General features: G+C 39.1%; 1 protein-coding gene and 1 long non-coding RNA gene across 2 annotated transcripts in view; one reads left to right on the top strand and one right to left on the bottom strand.

Moving 5' to 3' along the window:
- The window catches only part of LOC133617736 (uncharacterized), a 25,730-nt gene extending 14,716 nt beyond the window's left edge, over positions 1–11,014 (top strand). The window contains exon 3 of the long non-coding RNA XR_009817063.1: positions 10,528–11,014. This is a non-coding gene — a long non-coding RNA (uncharacterized lncRNA). The remainder of the gene's footprint in view (positions 1–10,527) is intronic.
- The window catches only part of unc13a (unc-13 homolog A (C. elegans)), a 147,963-nt gene that overhangs the window by 17,117 nt on the left and 109,580 nt on the right, over positions 1–21,266 (bottom strand). The window contains exons 35-38 of the mRNA XM_061977917.1: positions 3,820–3,876; positions 3,663–3,743; positions 567–714; positions 65–121 (exon numbers count right to left, since the gene is read on the bottom strand). Coding sequence (XP_061833901.1) covers positions 65–121; positions 567–714; positions 3,663–3,743; positions 3,820–3,876 — 343 coding nt within the window. The remainder of the gene's footprint in view (positions 1–64; positions 122–566; positions 715–3,662; positions 3,744–3,819; positions 3,877–21,266) is intronic.

The raw sequence follows: 21,266 nt of genomic DNA, 5'->3' as shown, positions 1-21,266 counted from the left end.
GGGGAGGTGAGGGTCTGGACGCTTCCTGGATGCCTCAAAAGGTCTGAACCAGGGTGAAACGTACCCTTTTCTGGGTAAACATCCTCACTAGTGGTGAACCTCACCCCCTTGCCGCCAAACACTGGCCCACAGACGGGGGGGACAGGACAGAGAAAAGCAGAAAAGATGAAGAAAAAGTCACAGAATTAAAAAACATTGGTTGAAAAGTGCTCTGCACTGTGTGCACTGCTGTTTTTTTGGGGGTCGAATTCCTCCTGCAGCATGCAAAAGACATAATGCCTCTCCCCCGCTTAAATTGTTGCTCTGGCAGAGGTGTTTGAGGACATTTTGTCAGCTGCAGAACCGCTACAAACATGAAGGCTGTTACGTGGCAGCCTGACAGTCAAATGGGGGCGGGTGTGGGTCTTTTCTTTGCAAAAATAAGAGCCGAAAAGCCATCCTGCATGGAGACTCAGCATTTAGAAGTGTTCATATTTTGAGTGCTGCGTTAGAGAAACACTAAACTTGCACTCGCACTTTGAAAAAGAGTGATGGACTTTTGCTACAGTGGTGGCTAAAGTGCTTACCTTGTGCGTTCTGGGACTGGACAAAGGTCCTAATAAGTTTGTCTGTGGCCTGCGTGTAGAGGGACAGGGCGTAGTGCAGGGACTGCAGATCAGGACTCTTCTCCAAGAAAGTCTTCTTCAGACCAACACCACCGGCATGGAAATATTGCTGAAGGCAGACAGACAGACAAATGTAACTCACTGTGTGACAGTCAGACATTCACTTTAATTAGAATTAACTTGCTCAAAGGGGACAAATGGTGATTTTTATCTACATTTAAAACATTTTCTTGTGGTCTAGATCAGTGTTTTTCAACCACTGTGCCGCGGTACACTAGTGTGCCGTGAGATACAGTCTGGTGTGCCGTGGGAGATTATCTAATTTGAACTATTTGGGTTAAAAATATTTTTTGCAAACCAGTAATTATGTGTTGTTGTTGAGTGTCTAGAGCTCGGCAGAGTAACCGTGTAATACTCTTCTAAATTGCTTTGTAGATGTCAGAAACAGCGGGAGGCAGGGTGCAGGTAAAAAGGTATCTAATGCTTTAACCAAAAATAAACAAAAGGTGAGTGCCCCTAAGAAAAGGCATTGAAGCTTAGGGGAGGCTATGCAGAACGAGACTAAAACTGAACTGGCTACAAAGTCAACAAAAACAGAATGCTGGACGACAGCAAAGACTTACTGCGGAGCAAAGGCGGCGTCCACAAAGTACATCCGAACATGACATGACAATCAACAATGTCCCCACAAAGAAGGATAAAAACAACTGAAATATTCTTCATTGCTAAAACAAAGTAGATGCGGGAAATATCGCTCAAAGGAAGACGTGAGACTGTTACAGGAAAATACCAAAAAAATAAAAAACCACCAAAATAGAAGCGCAAGACAAGAACTAAAACACGAGCTATATTGATGCATGCTTGGTTAGGCTTTAAAGTCATATCCAACAATTGTGACGACGACTCTTTACTGTCAACTGAGTTTAGTTTTTTAATGTTTTCTGGTGGTGGTGTGCCTCTGGATTTTTTCAACGCAAAAAATGTGCCTTGGCTCAAAAAAGGTTGAAAAACACTGATCTAGATTATATGTTTTGGATATGCTTGGTGTGAAGTGTGTGAATTATATTCATATAGCGCTTTTCTCTAGTGACTCAAAGCGCTTTACATAGTGCAACCCATGATCTAAGTCAGTGTTTTTCAACCTTTTCTGAGCCAAGGCACATTTTTTTCATTGAAAGAATCCCGAGGCACACCACAAGCAGAAAACATAAAAAAATTTAACTCAGTGGACATTCCTTGCTTTAGGTACCTAAATATTGTTTGTGATAGATTGTAATTGTTAGTTGTTTTTGTTTTTTTTTATGTGTTTTTACTCCAGGTCAGCTCTTTGATGAGTGGTTGCGGTCTTTAAAAAGTGCCCAACTAATAAAGTTTATAGGATGCAATGCAAGTGTCATCCACTGTGACTGTTAATTATTGTTCTCTTATTAAAGATTTTAGGTTTTGCTTACATTTGCTTTCTTTTAGACTCGCAGAGTTGGTGCTTTTAGAAACACTCGTAGCAAACATGTTCAATACAGATAATATCAAGATACTACTTAAATGGTAAATAATAAACATTTAAAGTATATCAGCAAACCTTTAGAGCAGGGGTGTCAAACTCAAATACAGAGTGGGCCAAAATTTAAAACTGAACAAAGCCGCGGGCCAAGGTTGAACAAATTAATCTTTTAATAGGGACCCAAACAAGTTTTGCATTGAATATTGAACAATCAAGGCTTATATAACTTTATAGTGACATGCAAAATCGAGTTGCAAATAATAATAATAATAATAATTAAAAAATATCAATGGCATATCAAATACAATTTAAATAAAAATGTAATGCCTCTTTTCGATTTGCAGCCTTCTGAGGTAAATATCAACATTAACTTTTTCCACAGGCTAATAAATTTGAAAATAAAATAATGAATAAAACAACCATTCAGGACTTTAAACTGCTCAGTTTGCAACACACTGATCTAATCTGATGTCCCCAAGCCAGATACCTGCCATCTTTTCTTTGATGCTAGTTCATTAATGTCGGGGTTCAGGCTTTGAGCTGAGGCAACCTTCATTATCGAACAAAGGTGTTCATCAGTCATTATATCTCTCGTAGTCCACCCGGACCACAGTCTTGGGGGCGTGCCTTAAAGGCAGTGCCTTTAACGTCCTCTACGAGCTGTCGTCACATCCGCTTTTCATCCATTCTAACAACATGCCGGCCCAGTCACAAGATATGTGCGGCTTCTGCACGCACACACATATGAATGCAATGCATACTTGATCAACAGCGATACAGGTTATACTAAGGGTGGCCGTATAAACAACTTTAACACTGTTAGAAATATGCTCCACACTGTAAATCCACACCAAACAAGAATGACAAACACATTTCGGGAGAACATCCGCACCGTAACACAACATAAACACAACAGAACAAATACCCAGAACACTTTGCAGCACACTACTTGTGTGTGTGTGTGTGTGACTATCAGTGGTGCGTTAACTTTAACAAAGTGATCACTGAAAACTCATGCATTGTTCCACTCTGGTACCTTGGACTGAGTGTGAACTGCATGATTTTCTCGTCGTTTCGTAAAATCTCGCACTCTTCCGCCATTTTTGATTAACTCTCGAGGAACTCCGAAGAAACATTTATCCTTTACGCGATTTGAACGATTCGTACAGCCGGAAACAACACAAGCATAGGGAGGGCATTATTTCTTCGAGAACGGCTAAATCTCAGCATCAAGGGTTGGAATTGGGGGTTAAATCACCAAAATGATTCCCGAGCGCGGCCTCCGCCGCTGCTCACCGCTCCCCTCACCTCCCAGGGGGTGGAACAAGGGGATGGGTCAAATGTAGAGAATAATTTCGCCGCAACTCGTGTGTGTGTGACTATCAGTGGTACTTTAACTTTAAATGGTGCCTAGTACCCATTGAGAACAGAGCTAGGTTGACCACCACCAGTATTCATTGGGTGACGTTAGTGAAATCCAAGCAATTGAGGCAACTACATGTAAAACACAGCACTAAATAGCAATAATGAGTCTGCACCAATCAGCGCGTACCCACCTTGATGGTGTCCAGGGCCAGTTCTATGACGGCACACTGCTTGGGCGTGAGCGCCTTTGCCTCCTCCCGAACCATGTGCTCCTGAGCAAGACGACGGGAAGCAATCAGGCTCAAACTGTTCAGCGTCCAAACGTTTGCAAAGCATGGCTCACGGTACCTTCAGTTTGGACAGCTGGCCCAGCTCTTTGGCAGCGTTGAAGATGAGCTGAGTGCCCTGTGGTGGAGACATAGACCAGGAGGACGGGAGGAGAAAGTTGTGTTGGAGTGTCATTCAAAACGGAGCATGATAATACACGGCAAGGTCACACAGAGGACAGTGACATTTCCCACAGGCACATACTCTTTTACACAATGTCAGGGCACTTTTTCTCCTTCATGTGCTGTCAACACAGGGTGAGTACAAAGAGAGGTTGACTTTACTTGCACTCTCAAACACACACACACACACACACACACACACACACACACACACACACACACACACACACACACACACACACACACACAACTGGCTGCCTAACAAGAGTGTGGCACAGGTGCAAAAGTCCGCTAAGTCGAGGGTCGGCAACGCGCGGCTCTTCATGTGTTGTCTTCATTATAACACTTATATTAGACTTTTAAAGTCATGTTGATAGTAGGCTATTATAGCTAATATAGACACTTACATCATGTGTTGCCTTCATTATAACACTTATAAGACTTTTAAAGTCATTTTGATAGTAGTCTAATATAGCTAATATTGACACTTGCATTATGTGTTGTCTTCATTATAACACTTATAAGACTTTTAAAGTCATGTTGATAGTAGGCTAATATAGACACTTACATCATGTGTTGCCTTCATTAAAACACTTATATAAGACTTTTAAAATCATTTTGATAGTAGTCTAATATAGCTAATATTGACACTTACATTATGTGTTGTCTTCATTATAACACATATAAGACTTTTAAAGTCATGTTGATAGTGGGCTAATATAGACACTTACATCATGTGTTGCCTTCATTAAAACACTTTAAACACTTTTAAAATCATTTTGATAGTAGTCTAATATAGCTAATATTGACACTTGCATTATGTGTTGTCTTCATTTTAACACTTATATAAGACTTTTAAAGTCATTTTGAGAGTAATCTAATATAGACACTTGCATCATGTGTTGCCTTCATTTTAACACTTTTATAAGACATTTAAAGTCATTTTGATAGTAGTCTAATAAAGCTTATATTGACACTTACATTACTGTATGTGTTGTCTTCATTATAACACTCATAAGACTTTTAAAGTCATGTTGATAGTAGGCTAATATAAACGCTTACATCATGTGTTGCCTTCATTATAACTTATACAAGACTTTTAAAATCATTTTGATAGTAGTTTAATATAGCTAATATTGACACTTGCATTATGTGTTGTCTTCATTTTAACACTTATATAAGACTTTTAAAGTCATTTTGAGAGTAATCTAATATAGACACTTGCATCATGTGTTGCCTTCATTTTAACACTGTTATAAGACTTTTAAAGTCATTTTGATAGTAGTCTATTATAGCTAATATTGACACTTACATTACTGTATGTGTTGTCTTCATTATAACACTTATAAGACTTTTAAAGTCATGTTGATAGTAGGCTAATATAGACACTTACATCATGTGTTGCCTTCATTATAACACTTATATAAGACTTTTAAAATAATTTGATAGTAGTCTAATATAGCTAATATTGACACTTACATTATATGTTGCCTTCATTATAACACTTTCACAAGACTTTTAAAATTATTTTGATAGTAGTCTAATATAACTAATATTGACACTTACATTATGTGTTGTCTTCATTATAACACTTATATAAGACTTTTAAAGTCATTTTGATAGTAGTCTAATATAACTAACAGACACATCATGTGTTGCCTTCATTATAACACTTACCGGTATATAAGACTTTTAAAATTATTTTGATAGTAGTCTAATATAGCTAATATTGACACATACATTACTGTATGTGTTGTCTTCCTTATAACACTTATACAAGACTTTTAAAGTCATTTTGATAGTAATCGAACATAGACACTTACATCATGTGTTGCCTTCATTTTTACACTTTTATAAGACTTTTAAAGTCATTTTGATAGTAGGCTAATATAGCTAATATAGACACTTACATCATGTGTTGCCTTCATTATAACACTTATATAAGACTTTTAAAGTCATGTTGATAGTAGTCTAATATAGACACTTACATCATGTGTTGCCTTCATTATAACACTTTTATAAGACTTTTAAAGTCATGTTGATAGTCTAATATAGCTAATATAGACACTGACATCATGTGTTGCCTTCATTATAACACTTTTATAAGACTTTTAAAGTCATTTTGATAGTAGTCTAATATAGCTAATATTGACACTTGCATTATGTGTTGTCTTCATTATAACACTTATAAGACTTTTAAAGTCATTTTGATAGTAGTCTAATATAGCTAATATTGACACTTGCATTATGTGTTGTCTTCATTATAACACTTTTATAAGACTTTTAAAGTCATTTTGATAGTAGTCTAATATAGCTAATATTGACACTTACATTTTGTGTTGTTCCATTATAACACTTATATAAGACTTTTAAAGTCATGTTGATATTAATCTAATAAAGACACGTACATCATGTGTTGCCTTCATTATAACACTTATATAAGACTTTTAAAGTCATGTTGATAGTAGTCTAATATAGACACTTACATCATGTGTTGCCTTCATTATAACACTTTTATAAGACTTTTAAAGTCATGTTGATAGTCTAATATAGCTAATATAGACACTGACATCATGTGTTGCCTTCATTATAACACTTTTATAAGACTTTTAAAGTCATTTTGATAGTAGTCTAATATAGCTAATATTGACACTTACATTTTGTGTTGTTCCATTATAACACTTATATAAGACTTTTAAAGTCATGTTGATATTAATCTAATAAAGACACGTACATCATGTGTTGCCTTCATTATAACACTTATATAAGACTTTTAAAGTCATGTTGATATTAATCTAATAAAGACACTTACATCATGTGTTGCCTTCATTAAAACACCTATATAAGACTTTTAAAGTCATTTTGATAGTAGTCTAATATAGACACTTACATCATGTGTTGCCTTCATTTTAACACTTTTATAAGACTTTTAAAGTCATTTTGATAGTAGTCTAATATAGCTAATATAGACACATCATGTGTTGCCTTCATTTTAACACTTTTATAAGACTTTTAAAGTCATTTAGATAGTAGTCTAATATAGCTAATATAGACACTTACATCATGTGTTGCCTTCATTTTAACACTTATACAAGACTTTTAAAGTCATTTTGATAGTAGTTTAATATAGCTAATATAGACACTTACATCAGGTGTTGTCTTCATTATCACACTTATATTAGACTTTTAAAATAATTTTGATGGTAGTCTAATACAACTAATATTGACACTTACATTATGTGTTGTCTTCATTATAACACTTATATAAGACTTTTAAAGTCATTTTGATAGTAGCCTAATATAACTAATATAAACACTTACATCATGTGTTGCTTTCATTAAAACACTAATATAAGATTTTTAAAATCATTTTGATAGTAGTCTAATATAGCTAATATGTACACTTACATTATGTGTTGTCTGCATTAAATCACCTATATAAGACTTTTAAAGTCATTTTGATAGTAATCTAATATAGACACTTACATCATGTAAGTATAACACTTACATTGTTTGTGGCTCCAGACAGATTTTTGGGGGGTATTTCTGGTCCAATATGGCTCTTTTAACACTGTGGGTTGCCGACCCCTGCACCAAGTGAATACAACACCACCACCTTCCTTTGCCGCTTTTAAATTACTGCTCAACGTCTACGCCTCCATTACATCTTAAATTCTTCCTTTTAATTCCTGTGTGGTGGTATATTAAGACAATATCATAAAAAAAAAACTCTCATCGTCCAAATATTTCTGGACCTAACTGTATGTCAATGTAAGGAAGGCAGCTATGTAAGGAAGGCAGCTACCATCCAACATGGTGAAAGATGTGTGAAAACAAAAAGAAGTGTAAGAGGGGGTGGGGGGGATCAATATTTCTACGGCTTTGTTAGAGTGGCGAGCTGAGGGAGCGAGACAAAGACACGGAGAAGACATATAGAAGAGATGGACGAGACACATTGATCTGAAGGGATTTAGTTCTTACGTCGCTGTGAGAAGCATTCTTCAGCCTCCCCTGGAAAGAGAGCATGTGGTTAAAACAAGGAGCAGTAGTCGTTGTCGGAGTAGCCAATCGCTACATTTCTCTCAATGGCCGGATGCTACGACGTGTTAAACGATCACAGATGCCGGAGATATAATAAACATTTCTTATCAATCTTCCATGGGACAAAACGGTTTGGATCCCACCAAACCATGGAACTCCCTATGTCTGACTCTGAGGGCACACCTGGTGTCACACACAAAGCTGAAAATATGCAAATTATGCTTTTTACAATTATCCAATACTTCGGACAGTTTGCTGCCTCCACGGGCTACAGAAGGAAAGGGAGTAAATCTACAGTCGTGGTCAAAAGTTTACATACACTTGTAAAGAACATGATGTCATGGCTGTCTTGAGTTTCCAATCATTTCTACAACTCTTAATTTTTTTTGTGATAGAGTGATTGGAGCACAGAACTTTCCTCCAGAAGGTCTTATCTTTGTCCATGTGATGTCATGTCAGATGAATCGAAAATTGAGCTGTTTAGCCACAATACACACACTGCAAAAAGTCAGTGTTCAAAAACAAGAAAAAAAAAGATACAAAAATGAGGGGTATTTTCTTTGAATTAAGCAAAATTATCTGCCCAATAGAACAAGAAAATTTGGCTTGTCAAGACTTTCCAAAACAAGTAAAATTAGCTAACCTCAATGAACCCAAAAATACCTTAAAATAAGTATATTCTCACTAATAACAAGTGCACTTTTCTTGGTAGAAAAAAAAGAGACCTTTTTGCTCAATATGTTGAAAAATATTCTTAAATTAAGTAAATGCTAGTGCCATTATCTTGACATAATGATATGCGCTCGGCATCATGATTTTTTTTTTTCATGCTTGAAGTAAGAAATTATTACTTTAAAAAAGTAGTTTAATACTTGTGAGTGTTGATGACACAGCTTTGCAACACTTGATATTCAAGTTTCAAGCATGTTTTACTCAACATAGGTCATAAAATCTCAGCAACAAGCTGTAATATCTTACTGAGATCATTTAGGACCAAAACCCTTAAAACAAGTAAGACATAAAATGTGCTTAGTGAGAAGAATTATCTTATCAGACAGAAAATAAGCAAATATCACCCTTATTTGAGATATTTAATCTTACTTAGATTTCAGTTTTTGCAGTGCAGCAATATGTTTGGAGGAGAAAAGGTGAGACCTTTAATCCAAGGAACACCAAACCTACCGTCAAGCATGGTGTTCCTAAAAACTATGCTAAAAACTCCATAAACTATGCTCTGATCCTGTTTTACTGCCAATGGAACTGGTGCTTAAGTGGGACAATGAAAAAGGAGGATTACCTCCAAATTCTTCAGGACAAGCTAAAATCATCAGCCCGGAGGTTGGGTCTTGGACGCAGTTGGGTGCTCCAACAGGACAATAACCCCAAACACACGTCAAAAGTGGTAAAGGAAAGGCCAAATCAGGCTAGAATTAAGGTTTTAGAATGGCCTTCCCAAAGTCCTGACTTAAACGTGTGGACAATGCTGAAGAAACAAGTCCATGTCAGAAAATCAACATATTTAGCTGAACTGCATCAATTTTGTCAAAAGGAGTGGTCAAAAATTCAACCAGAAGCTTGTGGATGGCTACCAAAAGCGCCTTATTGCAGTGAAACTTGCCAAGGGACATGTAACCAAATATTAACATTGCTGTATGTATACTTTTGACCCAGCAGATTTGGTCACATTTTCAGTAGACCCATAATAAATTCATAAAAGAACCAAACTTCATGAATGTTTTTTTGTGACCAATAAGTATGTGCTCCAATCACTTCATCACAAAAAAATAAGAGTTGTAGAAATGATTGGAAAGTCAAGACAGCCATGACATTATGTTCTTTACAAGTGTATGTAAACTTTTGACCACGACTGTACATGTTTAGTAGTGACTCTGTATGCAATGTTTTAACTGGAGTTACTTTGACGTGCAATATCGGATCATTTCGCAAATGTTTGCTCACACATGCAATTCCATATTGAATTTTTTTCTGCCAACATACATATAAAACAAAAAAAAAAGTCCACTGATAAAGATAAAACATAATTGTAAAATGTTTAAACACCAATTTCTAATTTATTTTTAATCAAACAATGCATGTTTTTTTTTTTTTTGTAGGAATGCTTATCAAGGCACAGCATCATTATAAAAAAGTGAAACAAATAGGTCACAATATATGTAAATTGACTACGGAATATATTGATCATTAAAAAAATAATTAGAAAATATAAGTTTTTCCACATTTGATTACATGAATTTATAAATGTTTAGTTAAAGGCATCCCAGTCTGGTTGTTCTGTGATTTCATGAAGTAATACAAATATGCTTTTATTTTAAAATGTATATCAATTTGTTTAAAAATCTAAATACAAATGTAATAACACAATAACTTTTACTGATTATTTTTTTTAAAAAGGATCAAAATGATCCCGACACTAATTTATGTGTACAGTGGAGCATCGATTTACTAACCTTTTTATTTTTGCAAACTATTAGATGGAGCCAAACATGTGCAAACCATGTCTCTGTGTACGACAAATTCATGAATTCATGTTGTGTCCCGCCTGCAGGCAAAAAGCAGGGTGCAACATTTTTGGTGAGGCGGAGCTCATGGTGCCCAAAACCAGACTTAAAACCAGAGGAGACAGGGCCTTCTCTGTGTTCGGCCCTAAGCTCTGGAACACTCTGCCCCTCCATGTTCCAACTGATTCCACAGTGGACTGTTTTAAGTCTCGTCTTAAGACCCACTTTTATTCTTTGGCTTTTAACACTACATGAGTTGTGTGGTCCTCTATCCACTGTGTTTTTTTTAAAATAAGTTTTGATTTCTATTTACTGTTTTAATTGTTTTTTCCCTTTAAAATCTTTTTTAATCATATTTATTTTTATATTGTTTTTATATTGGTTCTATGTTTTTAATATTGTTGTGCAGCACTTTGGAAACATTTTTGTTGTTTAAATGTGCTATATAAATAAAGTGGATTGGATTGGATTGTCACTTGCTGCACTACACTACTAGTCACTTCTGTGCGGGCCTTTTCTTTGTTGTTTCGCCTTTTGACAAGTTTTGTTCATCTTGCCAACTCGATACGAGTCCACAAAGATAACAGACCAGCATGGAAAGAAGAAGGGAATCGCTGTAAAGTTTAAAAAAAAAAAACTTTGTAAGGAGTACCGTATTTTCCGGACCATTGGGCGCACCGGATTATAAGGCGGGTCTATTCAGGTCTTTTTTCATACAGAAGGTGCATCGAATTATAGTACGCATTAAATGAGTCACATTATCATTATTTTTTTCTAAATGGAAAACACTTCCTTGTGGTCCACATAACATGTAATGGTAGTTATTTGGTCAAAATGTTGCATAGATTATGTTTTACAGATGATCTTCAAGCCGCTTTCTGACAGTCGCTTCCGGATGCGCCATTTTGTGGGCGGTCTTATTTACGTGGCTCACCTTCGACAGCGTCTTCTGCCAGTCATCTTTGTTGTAGCGGTGTAGCGTGCAAGGACGGGAGTGGAAGAAGTGTCAAAAGATGGCGCTAACTGTTTTAATGACATTCAGACTTTACTTAAATTAATAACGGAGCAGCATCTCCTCACCCGTCGCTCACTAGTGCAACAATGTGTCCCGTGAAAAACCGTCCCACCGGAACTCTCTAATAACTAAAGTTCCTTGGGTGAATAATGTAAACTCACTACACCGGTATGTTTTAGCGCTTTCACGGCGAGTTTACTGACAGATATAAGTAAGAACTTTACACTACTTTATATTAGAAATGGCAACAGCGGAGGATGAATGTCCCATAACAAGAAGATACAGTAAAAGAAGAAGCTTATCCACTATGTTGTCGGCACGGACTACAAAGGCGGATGCGCGCAAATTTTAACTGTGAGGAGACATGACTTTTTTGGAAAAAAGATGCCAAAACAGACTTATTCCACAGCAGAGGAAAAGAGCTACCTCTCGTTCAGCGGCGCCTCTTCCAAGGGTACACACCCCGATCCCTCCCTTCTCTCCCGTTTGTCTGTCTGCTCCCTTTTCGTCAGCCAATGTTGATGTAAGTGGGTTTTACATATTTAAATGTTTGGTGACACTTTAGTATGGGGAACATACTCACCATTAATTAGTTGCTTATTAAAGTAACAAAGACTTAATTGAGAGTTATCTGGACACTAGGGGAACATATAAGACTTAGAGTTAGGGTTACTAATAAGCAATAATTCTGAGGTTATTGAGGGAAGACTCTTATTAATGGCTTACTGGTTGTATAATATATCTACTCAGTGGCCTAGTGGTTAGAGTGTCCGCCCTGAGATCGGTAGGTCGTGAGTTCAAATCCCCGGCCGAGTCATACCAAAGACTATAAAAATGGGACCCGTTACCTCCCTGCTTGGCACTCAGCATCAAGTGTTGGAATTGGGGGTTAAATCACCAAAAATTATTCCTGAGCGTGGCCACCGCTGCTGCTCACTGCTCCCCTCACCTCCCAGGGGGTGATCAAGGGTGATGGGTCAAATGCAGAGAATAATTTCGCCACACCTAGTGTGTGTGTGACAATCATGGGCACTTTAACTTTTTTAAATAAGGCCATGCAGAATAAGGCATTTATAAGTACTTAATAATGACTAATTAAGAGCAAATATGTTACTAATTTGCATGTTAATAAGCAACTAATTAATGGTGAATATGTGTTCCCCATACTAAAGTGTTACCAAATGTTTATTATTGTAACAATATGGTGGTCAAAGTTAAGGATTTTGGTGATTTCTGATCATTTGTGAGGGCACCAATGCGACTTCTGTGTGTTTTGGCAGAGCGGCGCAGGACAACTGTTTGTCATCGTTGTTTTGGCTCGTTAATAAAAAGAAAGTTGACCTGTCACTCCCATGTCATTAGGGCTGTGAATCTTTGGGTGTCCCACAATTCGATTCAATATCGATTCTTGGGGTCACGATTAGATTCAAAATCGATTTTTTTCGATTCAACGCGATTCTCCATTCAAAAACGATATTTTCCCGATTCAAAAGGATTCTCTATTCATTCAATACATAGGATTTCAGCAGGATCTACCCCAGTCTGCTGACATGCAAGCAGAATAGTAGATTTTTGTAAAAAGCTTTTATAATTGTAAAGGACAATGTTTTATCACCTGATTGCAATCATGTAAATTTGTTTTAACTATTAAATGAACCAAAAATATGACTTATTTTATCTTTGTGAAAATATTGGACACAGTGTGTTGTCAAGCTTATGAGATGCGATGCAAGTGTAAGCCACTGTGACACTATTGTTCTTTTTTATTTTATTTTTATAAATGTCTAATGATAATGTCAATGAGGGATTTTTAATCACTGCTATGTTGAAATTGTAACTAATATTGATACTGTTGTTGATAATATTCATTTTTGTTTCACTACTTTTGGTTTGTTCTGTGTCGTGTTTGTGTCTCCTCTCAATTGCTCTGTTTACTGCAGTTCTGAGTGTTGCTGGGTCGGGTTTGGTTTTGGAATTGGATTGCATTGTTATGGTATTGCTGTGTATTGTTTTGTTGGATTGATTATTTAAAAAAAAAAAAAAAAAAAAAAAAAAAAAAAATATATATATATATATATATATATATATATATGTATGTATATATTTTTTTAAATAAATAAATAAAAAATAAAAAAATAGATTTTTTAAAAATGAGAATCGATTCTGAATCGCACAATGTGAGAATCGCGATTCGAATTCGAATCGATTTTTTCCCCACACCCCTACATGTCATGTTATGTTTCTTTACAGCACTTTATTTTATTATTCTTATTTACTTTGTTTCTTACGGAGAAAGTTGCTTCACGGTATGAACGTTTCCATTTGCAAACCCTGTTCAAGAACCGATGTGGTTGGTGAATGGAGGCTCCACTGTACACCATTGCGCAGAGCTTCAGGCATATTTTTGACCAGCACGTCCAATTAAGCAAAAAGCATACCACGAGCTTACATCTCTCGCAAATAAACCCGAGAGTGTCGATGAAACCGGCGGTTAGTCAGCCTCAACAACAGAACATGAAACCAAACCAGGACAGACCAACACCAACGGTCCTTGGAGAGACAAACATGACAGTGTAGCGTTCACTGGGAGAAGACTGCAGTCAGTACGTTGAAGAGAGATCAGATGCAAGCAACACACCCACAGTGGGGGACTTGAGGAGGGGCGGGGAAGGGGGAAGGAGGGCGGGGGTCACAGTTCAAACAGGTGAGAAAGGTGTGAGGGGGAAAGGGGGAGAAGAAGGTCGGGGGTGGGGGGGGGGGGGGGAGACAAGACACGAGAAGATACGACATCGCCGAGGGACCGGAGTCCCCCTGCCCGGCACCTGGGGGGGTCCAGGTGCAGTGTAACACAAACACGGCGACACCAGGAGTACCACTTCCTGTTGGAGAGGCGGGCACAGGAAGAGGAGACGCTAAGGGCGCTGATTGGTGGGGATTGATATCGAGAAGGGGCCCGCCAACACCAGAAATGCACCATGCGACTGTCTTGTCACAAGACAAGATTAGAAGAGGAGAAGAGGGATGAAGAAGAGTGTTAATCTATGTTTTATTTTTATTTTTATAAATGTCTAAAAGTTTTTTGTTTTGCGGAATTTTTCAAATACGAAATATGGCGGTGTTAAGTCGAAAAATCAGCATACGTTAAAGATGGAACAAAATGACATTTTGGTAACTCTTTAGTATGGGGAACACATATACACCATTAATTAATAGTAACATATTGGCTCTTAATTAGTCATTATTAAGTACTTATTAATGCCTTATTCTGCATGGCCTTATTACCGTATTTTTCGGACTATAAGTCACAGTTTTTTTTTCATAGTTTGGCCGGGGGTGCGACTTATACTCAGGAGCGACTTATGTGTGAAATTATTGACACATTACCGTAAAATATCAAATAATATTATTTAGCTCATTCACGTAAGAGACTAGACGTATAAGATTTCATGGGATTTAGCGATTAGGAGTGACAGATTGTTTGGTAAACGTATAGCATGTTCTATATGTTATAGTTATTTGAATGACCATAATATGTTATGTTAACATACCAGGCACGTTCTCAGTTGGTTATTTATGCCTCATATAACGTACACTTATTCAGCCTGTTGTTCACTATTCTTTATTTATTTTAAATTGCCTCTCAAATGTCTATTCTTGGCGTTGGGTTTTATCAAATAAATGTCCCCCAAAAATGCAACTTATACTCCAGTGCGACTTATATATGTTTTTTTCCTTCTTTATTATGCATTTTCGGCCGGTGCGACTTAAAAAATACCGAAAAATACGGTATACAACCAGTAAGCCATTAACTAAGAGTCTTCCCTCAATAACTTCAGAATTATTGCATATTAGTAACCCTAACCCTTATGTATTCCCCTTGTGTCCAAATAACTCTAAATTAAGTCTTTGTTACTTTAATAAGCAACTAATTAATGGTGAATATGTTCCCTATACTAGGGTGTTACCGAAATTGTAATACCGTGGTTATTATGACCATAATTATTAGGGTTGTTACTATTGTGGTATTGTTGAATGCGCTCAAAAAGTACTTAAATATTTTGACCACGTTGTTTTTTTAATAACTAAAATAAATAGAGACAATAGTTGTATGCATGTTTTGTGTTTCCTATATGCTTCACTGATAGTTTTACCCTAAGGCAGTGGTTCTTAACCTGGGTTCGATCGAACCCTAGGGGTTCGTTGAGTCGGGCTCAGGGGTTCGGCGGAGGTCAAAACACACCCGACTCATCGTGTAAATAAAAAACTTCTCCCTATCAGCGTATTACGGATACGGCAACAGCAGAAGTCAGACTGATTTGCAGGTGTGTAATTTGTTGTGAGTTTATGCACTGTGTTGGTTTTGTTGTTTGAACAAGGTGATGTTCATGCACGGTTCATTTTGTGCACCAGTAAAAAAAAACATGGTAAGACTTTAGTATGGGGAACATATTCACCATTAATTAGTTGCTTATTAACATGCAAATTAGTAACATATTGGCTCTTAATTAGTCATTATTAAGTACTTATTAATGCCTTATTCTGCATGGCCTTATTATAACTCTAACCCCCTAACCCTAACCCTTATTATAACTCTAACCCCCTAACCCTCCAACCCTAACCCTAACCAAATAACTCTAAATTAAGTCTTTGCTACTTGCGAAAATCAACATATTGAGCAAAAAAATCTCTTTTTTTTTTTCTACCAAGAAAAGTGCACTTGTTATTAGTGAGAATATAAATAAATGATAAATGATAAATGGGTTGTACTTGTATAGCGCTTTTCTACCTTCAAGGTACTCAAAGCGCTTTGACACTACTTCCACATTTACCCATTCACACACACATTCACACACTGATGGAGGGAGCTGCCATGCAAGGCGCTAACCAGCACCCATCAGGAGCAAGGGTGAAGTGTCTTGCTCAGGACACAACGGACATGACGAGGTTGGTACTAGGTGGGGATTGAACCAGGGACCCTCGGGTCGCGCACGGCCAATCTTCCACTGCGCCACGCCGTCCCAATATACTTATTTTAAGGTATTTTTGGGTTCATTGAGGTTAGCTAATTTGACTTGTTTTGGAGAGTCTTGACAAGCAGTGCAGTGCACTAACGAAACTCTTTTGCATGTTTAAGTGCCTATACTGCAAAAACTGAAATCTAAGTAAGATTAAATATCTAAAATAAGGGTGATATTTGCTTATTTTCTGTCTGATAAGATAATTCTTCTTACTAAGCAGATTTTATGTTGGAATGTTTTACTTGTTTTAAGGGTTTTGGTCCTAAATGATCTCAGTAAGATATTACAGCTTGTAGCTGAGATTTTATGACCTATATTGAGTAAAACATGCTTGAAACTAGAATATCAACTGTTGCAAAGCTGTGTCATCAACACTCACAAGTATAAAACTACTTTTTTAAAGAAACAATTTCTTACTTCAAGCATGAAAAAAAAATCATGATGCCGAGCGCATATCATTATGTCAAGATAATGGCACTAGCATTTACTTAATTTAAGAATATTTTTCAACATATTGAGCAAAAAAGTCTCTTTTTTTTTCTACCAAGAAAAGTGCACTTGTTATTAGTGAGAATATACTTATTTTAAGGTATTTTTGGGTTCATTAAGGTTAGCTAATTTTACTTGTTTTGGAAAGTCTTGACAGGCCGAATTTTCTTGTTCTACTGGCAGATAATTTTGCTTAGTTCAGATAAAATGCCCCTAATTTTGTATTTTTTTTTTCTTGTTTTTGAACACTGACTTTTTGCAGTGTACATAAAGTGTACCGCTGCAAAACTCTTGTGGAATTATAAAGCATTTAATCATGGATATAGTGATATGGTACATGTGTAATGAAGTGTATATTGTCTTTAACATCAGTACACACTACAAGGAGGACGTTATTTTTTAGTTGCTTGGTTGCTTGTTACGCAACTCCGTGTACAAAAATGGACGCAAGACACGCAAGTTAACTTCATGATTTGTCCTTAAATAAAGACTAAAAACATAAAATAATGTTGCATCTTTCTTATGACACACAGCAAAAAGTCTTACTTGTCAAAATTGTCCCATCAGGTGGAGGTTCCACAGCGCAGAGATAAGTATGCCTTTATTAAATATTTGTGTTTTCTTTTAATGGCTACGCTTATATTTGTCTTAAATATTGTTTACACTGTACCACTTTAAGATTTAATTAAATGAAAAGTGCAAAATAAATAAAATATATTACCGTATTATTTATTATTTCTGGCAGGCACTTATGCATCCTACCCTGTTCAGCGGTTTTTGAACGCACCATAAAAACACCTCCGTCTTGTATTCCTCTAAGTGTTGAACGATTACTTTAAGAGAGTTTAATGTGCACAATTGGATATCTTTGTTGCTCAGACAGCAATGTGTTTATATACAAACCCCGTTTCCATATGAGTTGGGAAATTGTGTTAGATGTAAATATAAACAGAATACAATGATTTGCAAATCATTTTCAACCCATATTCAGTTGAATATGCTACAAAGACAACATATTTGATGTTCAAACTGATAAACATTTTTTTGTGTGCAAATAATCATTAACTTTAGAATTTGATGCCAGCAACACGTGAGAAGAAGTTGGGAAAGGTGGCAATGAATACTGATAAAGTTGAGGAATGCTCATCCAATACTTATTTGGAACATCCCACAGGTGTGCAGGCAAATTGGGAACAAGTGGGTGCCATGATTGGGTATAAAAGTAGATTCCATGAAATGCTCGTCAGTGTTCTGTGGTCTGACGAGTCCACATTTCAAATTGTTTTTGGAAACTGTGGACGTCGTGTCCTCCGGACCAAAGAGGAAAAGAACCATCCAGATTGTTATAGGCGCAAAGTTCAAAAGCCAGCATCTGTGATGGTATGGGGGTGTATTAGTGCCCAAGACATGGGTAACTTACACATCTGTGAAGGCGCCATTAATGCTGAAAGTACATACAGCTTTTGGAGCAACATATGTTGCCATCCAAGCAACGTTACCATGGACGCCCCTGCTTATTTCAGCAAGACAATGCCAAGCCACGTGTTACATCAACGTGGCTTCATAGTAAAAGAGTGCGGGTACTAGACTGGCCTGCCTGTTGTCCAGACCTGTCTCCCATTGAAAATGTGTGGCTCATTATGAAGCCTAAAATACCACAACGGAGACCCCCGGACTGTTGAACAACTTAAGCTGTACATCAAGCAAGAATGGGAAAGAGTTCCACCTGAGAAGCTTAAAAAATGTGTCTCCTCAGTTCCCAAACATTTACTGAGTGTTGTTAAAAGGAAAGGCCATGTAACACAGTGGTGAACATGCCCTTTCCCAACTACTTTGGCACGTGTTGCAGCCATGAAATTCTAAGTTAATTATTATTTGCAAAAAAAAATTTTTTTTTATGAGTTTGAACATCAAATATCTTGTCTTTGTAGTGCATTCAATTGAATATGGGTTGAAAAGGATTTGCAAATCATTGTATTCCGTTTACTCCTCTCTGAGCTGCCACCTTACCGTGGTAGAGGAGTTTGCGTGTCCCAATGATCCTAGGAGCTATGTTGTCCGGGGGTTTCTATGCCCCCTGGTAGGGTCTCCCAAGGCAAACTGGTCCTAGGTGAGGGATCAGACAAAGAGCAGCTCGAAGACCTCTATGAAGAACACTAACAAAGGACCCAGATTTCCCTCGCCCGGACGCGGGTCACCGGGGCCCCCCTCTGGAGCCAGGCCCGGAGGTGGGGCACGATGCCCGGCCGGGCCTGTCCCCATGGGGCCCGGCCGGGCACAGCCCGAAGAGGCAACGTGGGTCCCCCCTCCAATGGGCTCACCACCCATAGCAGGGGCCATAGAGGTCGGGTGCAGTGTGAGCTGGGCGGAAGCCGAGGACAGGGCACTTGGCGGTCCGATCCTCGGCTACATAAGCTGGCTCTTGGGACGTGGAACGTCACCTCGCTGGGGGGGAAGGAGCCTGAGCTAGTGCGTGAGGTGGAGAAGTTCCGGCTAGATATAGTCGGACTCACTTCGACGCATAGCAAGGGCTCTGGAACCACTTCTCTTGAGAGGGGCTGGACTCTCTTACACTCTGGCGTTGCCGGCAATGAGAGGCGACGGGCTGGGGTGGCAATTCTTGTTGCCCCTCAGCTCAAAGCCTGCACGTTGGAGTTCAACCCGGTGGACGAGAGGGTAGCTTCCCTCCGCCTTCGGGTGGGGGGACGGGTCCTGACTGTTGTTTGCGTTTACGCGCCAAGCGGCAGCTCAGAGTACCCACCCTTTTTGGATTCACTCGAGGGAGTACTGGAGAGTGCTCCCCCGGGTGATTCCCTCGTTCTACTGGGGGACTTCAACGCTCATGTTGGCAGCGACAGTGAAACCTGGAGAGGTGTGATTGGGAAGAATGGCCGCCCGGATCTGAACCCGAGTGGTGTTCTGTTATTGGACTTTTGTGCTCGTCACGGATTGTCGATAACAAACACCATGTTCAAACATAAGGGTGTCCATATGTGCACTTGGCACCAGGACACCCTAGGCCGCAGTTCCATGATCGACTTTGTAGTTGTGTCATCGGATTTGCGGTCTCATGTTTTGGACACTCGGGTGAAGAGAGGGGCGGAGCTTTCTACCGATCACCACCTGGTGGTGAGTTGGCTGCGATGGTGGGGGAGGATGCCGGACAGACCTGGCAGGCCCAAACGCATTGTGAGGGTTTGCTGGGAACGCCTGGCAGAGTCTCCTGTCAGAGAGAGTTTCAATTCCCACCTCCGGAAGAACTTTGAACATGTCACGAGGGAGGCGCTGGACATTGAGTCCGAGTGGACGATGTTCCGTGCCTCTGTTGTCGAGGCGGCCGATTGGAGCTGTGGCCGCAAGGTGGTTGGTGCCTGTCGTGGTGGTAATCCTAGAACCCGTTGGTGGACGCCGGCGGTGAGGGATGCCGTCAGGCTGAAGAAGGAGTCCTATCGGGTTCTTTTGGCTCATGGGACTCCTGAGGCAGCAGACAGGTACCGACAGGCCAAGCGGTGTGCGGCTTCAGCGGTCGCGGAGGCAAAAACTCGGACATGGGAGGAGTTCGGAGAGGCCATGGAAAAAGACTTCCGGACGGCTTCGAAGCAATTCTGGACCACCATCCGCCGCCTCAGGAAGGGGAAGCAGTGCAGTGTCAACACCGTGTATGGTGGGGATGGTGCTCTGCTGACCTCGACTGCGGATGTTGTGGATCGGTGGAGAGAATACTTCGAAGACCTCCTCAATCCTACCAGCACGTCTTCCTATGAGGAAGCAGGGCCTGGGGAATCTGTGGTGGGCTCTCCTATTTCTGGGGCTGAGGTTGCCGAGGTAGTTAAAAAGCTCCTCGGTGGCAAGGCCCCGGGGGTGGATGAGATCCGCCCGGAGTTCCTTAAGGCTCTGGATGTTGTGGGGCTGTCTTGGTTGACATCGCGTGGACATCGGGGGCGGTACCTCTGGGTTGGCAGACCGGGGTGGTGGTTCCTCTCTTTAAGAAGGGGAACCGAAGGGTGTGTTCCAACTATCGTGGGATCACACTCCTCAGCCTTCCTGGTAAGGTCTATTCAGGTGTACTGGAGAGGAGGCTACGCCGGATAGTCGAACCTCGGATTCAGGAGGAACAGTGTGGTTTTCGTCCTGGTCGTGGAACTGTGGACCAGCTCTATACTCTCGGCAGGGTCCTTGAGGGTGCATGGGAGTTTGCCCAACCAGTCTACATGTGCTTTGTGGACTTGGAGAAGGCATTCGACCGTGTACCCCGGGAAGTCCT

Source organism: Nerophis lumbriciformis, linkage group LG18 (genome assembly GCF_033978685.3).
Source record: "Nerophis lumbriciformis linkage group LG18, RoL_Nlum_v2.1, whole genome shotgun sequence".
NCBI classification, from domain to species: Eukaryota; Metazoa; Chordata; class Actinopteri; order Syngnathiformes; family Syngnathidae; genus Nerophis; species Nerophis lumbriciformis.
This window is presented reverse-complemented; position numbering and strand designations above follow the sequence as displayed.